The sequence below is a fragment of the Nerophis lumbriciformis genome, linkage group LG04, assembly GCF_033978685.3.
Source record: "Nerophis lumbriciformis linkage group LG04, RoL_Nlum_v2.1, whole genome shotgun sequence".
NCBI classification, from domain to species: Eukaryota; Metazoa; Chordata; class Actinopteri; order Syngnathiformes; family Syngnathidae; genus Nerophis; species Nerophis lumbriciformis.
Genome location: NC_084551.2, coordinates 52521632 through 52530000, shown reverse-complemented (window position 1 = coordinate 52530000; position 8369 = coordinate 52521632). Strand labels below are relative to the sequence as shown.

The 8369-nt window shown below is 41.1% G+C and overlaps 1 protein-coding gene across 2 annotated transcripts in view; it reads left to right on the top strand.

Moving 5' to 3' along the window:
• sh3bp5b (SH3-domain binding protein 5b (BTK-associated)) overlaps positions 1-8369 on the top strand; it is a 31687-nt gene that overhangs the window by 3301 nt on the left and 20017 nt on the right. For both annotated transcript variants that reach the window (XR_012050388.1, XM_061957091.2), the window contains exon 2: positions 3299-3361. Coding sequence is in view for 1 of the 2 variants with exons in the window: in XM_061957091.2 (XP_061813075.2) it covers positions 3299-3361 (63 nt within the window). In the remaining variant the exon portion in view is untranslated. The remainder of the gene's footprint in view (positions 1-3298; positions 3362-8369) is intronic.

Genomic DNA, 8369 nt, shown 5'->3' with positions numbered 1-8369 from the left:
GCACCAACAATACTCCATCTACATGTTGTGACCTGAATATTAGCCAATAATTTAACTTCTAAGTTGGTGAAAGTTAATTCTAGATTATAAATGATACCTGGATAGTAGGAGGTTGTGGACAGACTTATACTCCGAGATGGCGAGAAAGACACGAAAAGACGCTTGTTTGCAGCACCCTTTTTTTTTAACCTATCGTGAGTATTGTGATTAATTCTTCATCCAAACGGGAAGATATAAACATCCCATCAGTCAGCATCCCAGTGAGAGCAGACCTTGTACAGCAAGTGATTGTTTTATTATATTTGTATATCTTGTTTAGCACTTAGCAATACTGCTACATGATGCTTAGTGTTTAGCATGCAGCTCCTTGTAGTTCATCCTCTTTATGTTCAGCCTCAAAAATATACGTTTCTGGATCATCATTTGTCCCAAAGTAGTCTTTGTTGTCCATAAAGTCTGCCATGATTAGTAGTAGTGTTGTTGTTGTTGTTGAAGGGAAAAGCGAACGTTGTGATGCATCTGTGAAATTAATACACCGCCGTATGCTTAAAATGAGTAAAATATGTAAATATGACATGTTATTATGAATGTTACTACATTACCGGTACATATATACTTAAAACGTGTATATAAAACCTTGATGTTTGGATGTTTTTTTAAAGCGCTTTATAGGCAGAATAGAGCGACTTCCATTGTCTCCATTGTTGGCTGACTTTTACTAGCATTTATTTACGATTTAGAATGCATTAAAAAAAGGACAAAGATTGTGAATAATAAGCCAAAATAAAAAGTGCAGTTCCCCTTTAAGTTTGGGTAGTGAAATAAACCAACTTGCAGCCTAAAGTAAATATAATGAACATATTTCGAATGCAAAAAAGAACATGTTTTTTTTTCTTACATAAGGATTGTAAATGATCGGCAAAAACTTTTAAGAACAAAAGTGTATACCATGTATTGCCCTTCCTTACATTGACACATAAAATACATGGCAGTGATTGATTAAAAACTGACCTCTTTTCACCCCAACAAAACCTCTCTGTTGTAATGTGAGACAAAAATGAAGAGAGGAACTGTGATATTGTCAAAATGTGGAAGTTAAAAAGGGATAACTTCCTCGGGAAGCGTGAACACACCTGCGAGCATTCAGCTGCACTCTTCTGTTTTTTTGTGCTTTTCACATGACACATGACGTCATCAACGATAAATTAGGGCTGGTCGATATGGCCTTTTATTAATATCTTGGTATTTTTAGTTACGATACACGTTATATATCTGGATATTTTTGCCTTGGCCTTGAATGAACACTTGATGCATATAATCACAGCAGAATGATGATTCTATGTGTCTACATTCAAACATTCTTCTTCATACTGCATTAATATATGCTACTTTTAAACTTTCATGCAGAGAGGGAAATCACAACTAAAAGTGTATTTATTAAACAGTTATTAAGCAGTGGCACAAACATTCATGTCATTTCAAAACAGAAAGTGCAAGATTGTCAGAGACATTTTAAAACAAGCAATTAGTGCACTTTTGTGCATGATGTCACTAAGATGACATAAAAAAAACACTTAAATGAAAGTGCACTTTTTGTACAGAACTCCACTACAATAGTTTAAAACAAATAAAGTGCACTTTTGCGCATTATGTCACACAAGATATTTCAATAACTGTTAAATAAAGATTAGCTGCATAAAAGGAAATCAAATAGTGTATGTCCTTCGCTGTGTGGTAGGTTCCTGCGGATGTCATCTCCTTCTGTTGTTGACTAATTTTTTCATACGGTGTTGATGTGGAAATGGAAAACGCCAGCCTCAATTGGGTCAGTGCATTTTGTTGGTGTGGCACCGGCCGAGATTTTGACATGCAGAGTTTCAAGCACTCTAAGCGGGTGACGTTTCAAATGATGCTACAGTGCTGCTACTTTTTGCATACTTGACATATTACTGTTCAGCATCTTCCCGCTTGAAGCCAAACCACCGCCAGACGATGGACCCCGTACTGTTTTTCTTGGGAATTAATTAGAGATGTCCGATAATAGCTTTTTTGCCGATATTCCGATATTGTCCAACTCTTAATTACCAATTCCGATATCAACCGATACCGATATATACAGTCGTGGAATTAACACATTATTACGCCTCATTTTGTTGTGATGCCCCGCTGGATGCATTAAACAATGTAACAAGGTTTTCCAAAATAAATCAACTCAAGTTATGGAAAAAAATGCCAACATGGCACTGCCATATTTATTGTTGAAGTCACAAAGTGCATTATTTTTTTTAACATGCCTCAAAACAGCAGCTTGGAATTTGGGACATGCATGAGGATGTTGAGGTGGGCGGGGTTGTGTGGGGGGTATATTGTAAAGTGCTGCAAGGGATTCTGGGTATTTGTTCTGTTGTGTTTATGTTGTGTTACAGTGCGGATGTTCTCCCGAAATGTGTTTGTCATTCTTGTTTGGTGAGTGTTCATAGTGTGGCACATATTTGTAGCAGTGTTAAAGTTGTTTATACGGCCACCCTCAGTGTGACCTGTATGGCTGTTGACCAAGTATGCTTGCATTCACTTGTGTGTGTGAAAAGCCGTAGATATTATGTGACTGGGCCAGCACGCAAAGGCAGTGCCTTTAAGGTTTATTGGCGCTCTGTACTTCTCCCTACGTCCGTGTACATAGCGGCGTTTTAAAAAGTCATACATTTGACTTTTTGAAACCGATAATTTTGAAACCGATACCGATAATTTCTGATATTACATTTTAAAGCATTTATCGGCCGATAATATAACATCTCTACTCTTTTGTGTTTATACTGAAACCTTTATACGGTGTGGCGAAGTTGGTAGAGTGGCTGTGCCAGCAGTCGGAGGGTTGCTGGTTACTGGGGTTCAATCCCCACCTTCTACCATCCTAGTCACGTCCGTTGTGTCCTTGGGCAAGACACTTCACCCTTGCTCCTGATGGCTGCTGGTTAGCGCCTTGCATGGCAGCTCCCGCCATCAGTGTGTGAATGTGTGTGTGAATGGGTGAATGTGGAAATACTGTCAAAGCGCTTTGAGTACCTTGAAGGTAGAAAAGCGCTATACAAGTATAACCCATTTATTATTTATTTATCATTTATACTCTCAAATCTGTCCTGGAATGCCGGTCGACCTCCCGTTTAAATTGTAAATATCCTGAAAATGCACGATTTAAAAAAAGAAAAGAAAAGATTTTCTTACTTTGCATGTATTTTGTCATGTTTTGTACTATTTTGGTTGCCGCCGTGACATGTTTTGCGTCTGTGGTGTCTCTCAGGGCGAGCTGGAGCGACTCAACCAGTCGTCGGACGACATCAACAGATGCGAGACGGCCCTGGAGGTCAGTGTGTGGACGCGCCACCTTGTGTTGCCTTTTATTTATAGCACTCATGTTGATGCACCATGTCGTGGCATTCTCCTCTTCTTGCTGGAGGCCAACACAGTCTTGTCTTGTGTGCACATTCTCCAGCGACATACAAGGTTTACTCTTGTTTCCACGTGCTTTGCAGCTCTGGCATTGGCGCCAAAGAGAGGCGACTCGTGTCTAGAGCAGAGGTGTCCACACGTTTTGGGCTAAAAATATTTGGTCTAGGGCCAAAAGCTGATTGCTTGAAAAGAGTCATGGTCAAAAGTTGTAAAGAACATAATGTCATGGCTGTCTTGACTTTCCAATAATTTCTACAACTCTTATTTTTTTGTGATAGAGTGATTGGAGCACATACTTGTTGGTCACAAAAAAAACATTCATGAAGTTTGGTTCTTGTGTGAATTTATTATGGGTCTACTGAAAATGTGAGCAAATGTGCTGGGTCAAAAGTATACATACAGCAATGTTAATATTTGCTTACATGTCCCTTGGCAAGTTTCACTGCAATAAGGCACTTTTGGTAGACATCCACAAGCTTCTGGTAGAATTTTTGACCACTCCTCTTGACAAAATTGGTGCAGTTCAGCTAAGTTTGTTGGTTTTCTGACATGTTTCTTCAGCATTGTCCACACGTTTAAGTCAGGACTTTGGGGAGGCCATTCTAAAACCTTCATTCTAGCCTGATTTAGCCATTCCTTTACCACTTTTGACATGTGTTTGGGGTCATTGTCCTGTTGGAACACCCAACTACGCCCAAGACCCAACCTCCGGGGCTGATAATTTTAGGTTGTCCTGAAGAATTTGGATGTAATCCTCCTTTTTCATTGTCTCATTTACTCTTTGTAAAGCACCAGTTCCATTGGCAGCAAAACAGGCCCAGAAAATAATACTACCACCACCATGCTTGATGGTAGGCCTGGTTTTCCTTTGGTTAAAGGCCTCACATTTTCTCCTCCAAACATATTGCTGGGTATTGTGGCCAAAGAACTACATTTTTGTTTCATCTGACCACAGAACTTTCCTTCAGAAGGTCTTATCTTTGTCCATGTGATGTCAGATGAAACAAAAGGTGAGGCCTTTAATCCCAGGAACACCATTCCTACTGTCAAGCATGGTGGTGGTAGTATTATGCTCTGGGCCTGTTTTTCTGACAATGGAACTGGTGCTTTAAATGGGACTATGAAAAAGGAGGATTACCTCCAAATTCTTCAGGACAAGCTAAAATCATCAGCCCGGAGGTTGGGTCTTGGGTGCAGTTGGGTGTTCCAACAGGACAATGACCCCAAACACACGTCAACGGTGGTAAAGGAATGGCTAAATCAGGCTAGAATGAAGGTTTTAGAATGGCCTTCCCAAAGTCCTGACTTAAACGTGTGGACAATGCTGAAGAAACAAGTCCATGCCAGAAAACCAGCAAATTTAGCTGAACTGCACCAATTTTGTCAAGAGGAGTGGTCAAAAATTCAAAATGCGGCTGCTAGACTCTTGACAAGAACAGGAAAGTTTGATCATATTACGCCTATACTGTATATACCTTATATACCACAGAACTTTCCTCCAGAAGGTCTTATCTTTGTCCATGTGATGTCAGATGAAACAAAAATGTAGCTGTTTGGCCACAATACCCAGCAATATGTTTGGAGGAGAAAAGGTGAGGCCTTTAATCCCAGGAACACCTTTCCTACCGTCAAGCATGGTGGTGCTAGTATTATGCTCTGGGCCTGTTCTTCTGCCAATGGAACTGGTGCTTTAAATGAGACAATGAAAAAGGAGGATTACCTCCAAATTCTTCAGGACAGCCTAAAATCATCAGCCTGGAGGTTGGGTCTTGGGCGCAGTTGGGTGTTCCAACAGGACAATGACCCCAAACACACGTCAACGGTGGTAAAGGAATGGCTAAATCAGGCTAGAATGAAGGTTTTAGAATGGCCTTCCCAAAGTCCTGACTTAAACGTGCGGACAATGCTGAAGAAACAAGTCCATGCCAGACAACCAACAAATTTAGCTGAACTGCACCAATTTTGTCAAGAGGAGTGGTCAAAAATTCAAAATGCGGCTGCTAGACTCTTGACAAGAACAGGAAAGTTTGATCATATTACGCCTATACTGTATATACCTTATATACCACAGAACTTTCCTCCAGAAGGTCTTATCTTTGTCCATGTGATGTCAGATGAAACAAAAAGGTTGCTGTTTGGCCACAATACCCAGCAATATGTTTGGAGGAGAATGGTGAAGGCTTTTAATCCCAGGAACACCATACATACCGTCAAGCATGGTGGTGGTAGTATTATGCTCTGGGCCTGTTTTGCTGCCAATGGAACTGGTGCTTTACAGAGAGTAAATGGGACAATGAAAAAGGAGGATTACCTCCAAATTCTTCAGGACAACCTAAAATCATCAGCCGGAGGTTGGGTCTTGGGTGTAGTTGGGTGTTCCAACAGGACAATGTCCCCAGACACATGTCAAAAGTGGTAAAGGAATGGCTAAATCAGGCTAGAATGAAGGTTTTAGAATGGCCTTCCCAAAGTCCTGACTTAAACGTGTGGACAATGCTGAAGAAACAAGTCCATGTCAGAAGACCAACACATTTAGCTGAACTGCACCAATTTTGTCAAGAGGAGTGGTCAAAAATTCAAGCAGAAGCTTGTGGATGGCTACCAAAAGTGCCTTATTGCAGGTCAACTTGCCAAGGGACATGTAAGCAAATATTAACATTGCTGTATGTATACTTTTGACCCAGCACATTTGCTCACATTTTCAGTAGACCCATAATAAATTCATAAAAGAAGCAAACTTCATGAATGTTTTTTTTGTGACCAACAAGTATGTGCTCCAATCACTCTATCACAAAAAAATAAGAGTTGTAGAAATGATTGGAAAGTCAAGACAGCCATGACATTATGTTCTTTACAAGTGTATGTCAACTTTTGACCACGACTGTATATATGTGTATGGATATATATGATGTCAGTAGACATGAGCTTGCAAAGAATCCGAGGGCGGGCGTGGTTTAGTCTACAAACCCCGTTTCCATCTGAGTTGGGAAATTGTGTTCGATGTAAATATAAACGGAATACATCCATCCATCCATTTTCTACCGCTTATTCCCGTTGGGGTCGCGGGGGGCGCTGGAGCCTATCTCAGCTACAATCGGGCGGAAGGCGGTGTACACCCTGGACAAGTCGCCACCTCATCGCAGGGCCAACACAGATAGACAGACAACATTCACACTCACATTCACACACTAGGGCCAATTTAGTGTTGCCAATCAACTTATCCCCAGGTGCATGTCTTTGGAAGTGGGAGGAAGCCGGAGTACCCGGTGGGAACCCACGCAGTCACGGGGAGGACATGCAAACTCCACACAGAAAGATCCCGAGCCCGGGATTGAACCCAAGACTACTCAGGACCTTCGTATTGTGAGGCAGATACAATGATTTGCAAATCCTTTTCAACCCATATTCAGTTGAATATGCTACAAAGACAACATATTTGATGTTCAAACTGATAAACTTTTTTTTTTTGTTGCAAATAATCATTAACTTTGGAATTTGATGCCAGCAACACGTGACAAAGAAGTTGGGAAAGGTGGCAATAAATACTGATAAAGTTGAGGAATGCTCATCAAACACTTATTTGGAACATCCCACAGGTGAACAGGCAAATTGGGAACAGGTGGGTGCCATGATTGGGTATAAAAGTAGATTCCATGAAATGCTCAGTCATTCACAAACAAGGATGGGGCGAGGGTCACCACTTTGTCAACAAATGCCTGAGCAAATTGTTGAACAGTTTAAGAAAAACCTTTCTCAAGCAGCTATTGCAAGGAATTTAGGGATTTCACCATCTACGCTCCGTAATATCATCAAAGGGTTCAGAGAATCTGGAGAAATCACTGCACGTAAGCAGCTAAGCCCATGACCTTCGATCCCTCAGGCTGTACTGCATCAACAAGCGACATCAGTGTGTAAAGGATATCACCACATGGGCTCAGGAACACTTCAGAAACCCACTGTCAGTACCCGTAACTACAGTTGGTCGCTACATCTGTAAGTGCAAGTTAAAACTCTCCTATGCAAGGCGAAAACCGTTTATCAACAACACCCATAAACGCCGTCGGCTTCGCTGGGCCTGAGCTCATCTAAGATGGACTGATACAAAGTGGAAAAGTGTTTTGTGGTCTGACGAGTCCACATTTCAAAAAATGTTTTTGCAAAACTGTGGACGTCGTGTCCTCCGGACCAAAGAGGAAAAGAACCATCCGGATTGTTATAGGCGCAAAGTTGAAAAGCCAGCATGTGTGATGGTATGGGGGTGTATTAGTGCCCAAGACATGGGTAACTTACACATTTGTGAAGGCGCCATTAATGCTGAAAGGTACATACAGGTTTTGGAGCAACATATGTTGCCATCCAAGCAACGTTACCATGGACGCCCCTGCTTATTTCAGCAGGCCACGTGTTACAACAGCGTGGCTTCATAGTAAAAGAGTGCGGGTACTAGACTGGCCTGCCTGTAGTCCAGACCTGTCTCCCATTGAAAATGTGTGAAGCCTAAAATAGCACAACGGAGACCCCCGGACTGTTGAACAACTTAAGCTGTACATCAAGCAAGAATGGGAAAGAATTCCACCTGAGAAGCTTCAAAAATGTGTCTCCTCAGTTCCCAAACGTTTACTGAGTGTTGTTAAAAGGAAAGGCCATGTAACACAGTGGTGAACATGACCTTTCCCAACTACTTTGTCACGTGTTGCTGGCATCAAATTCTAAAGTTAATGATTATTTGCAAAAAAAAAAAAAATGTTTATCAGTTTGAACATCAAATATGTTGTCTTTGTAGCATATTCAACTGAATATGGGTTGAAAATTATTTGCAAATATTCCGTTTATATTTATATCTAACACAATTTCCCAACTCATATGGAAACGGGGTTTGTAATTAAATTCCACGTGTAACTTCTGGGTTGCTCGTGACGTTC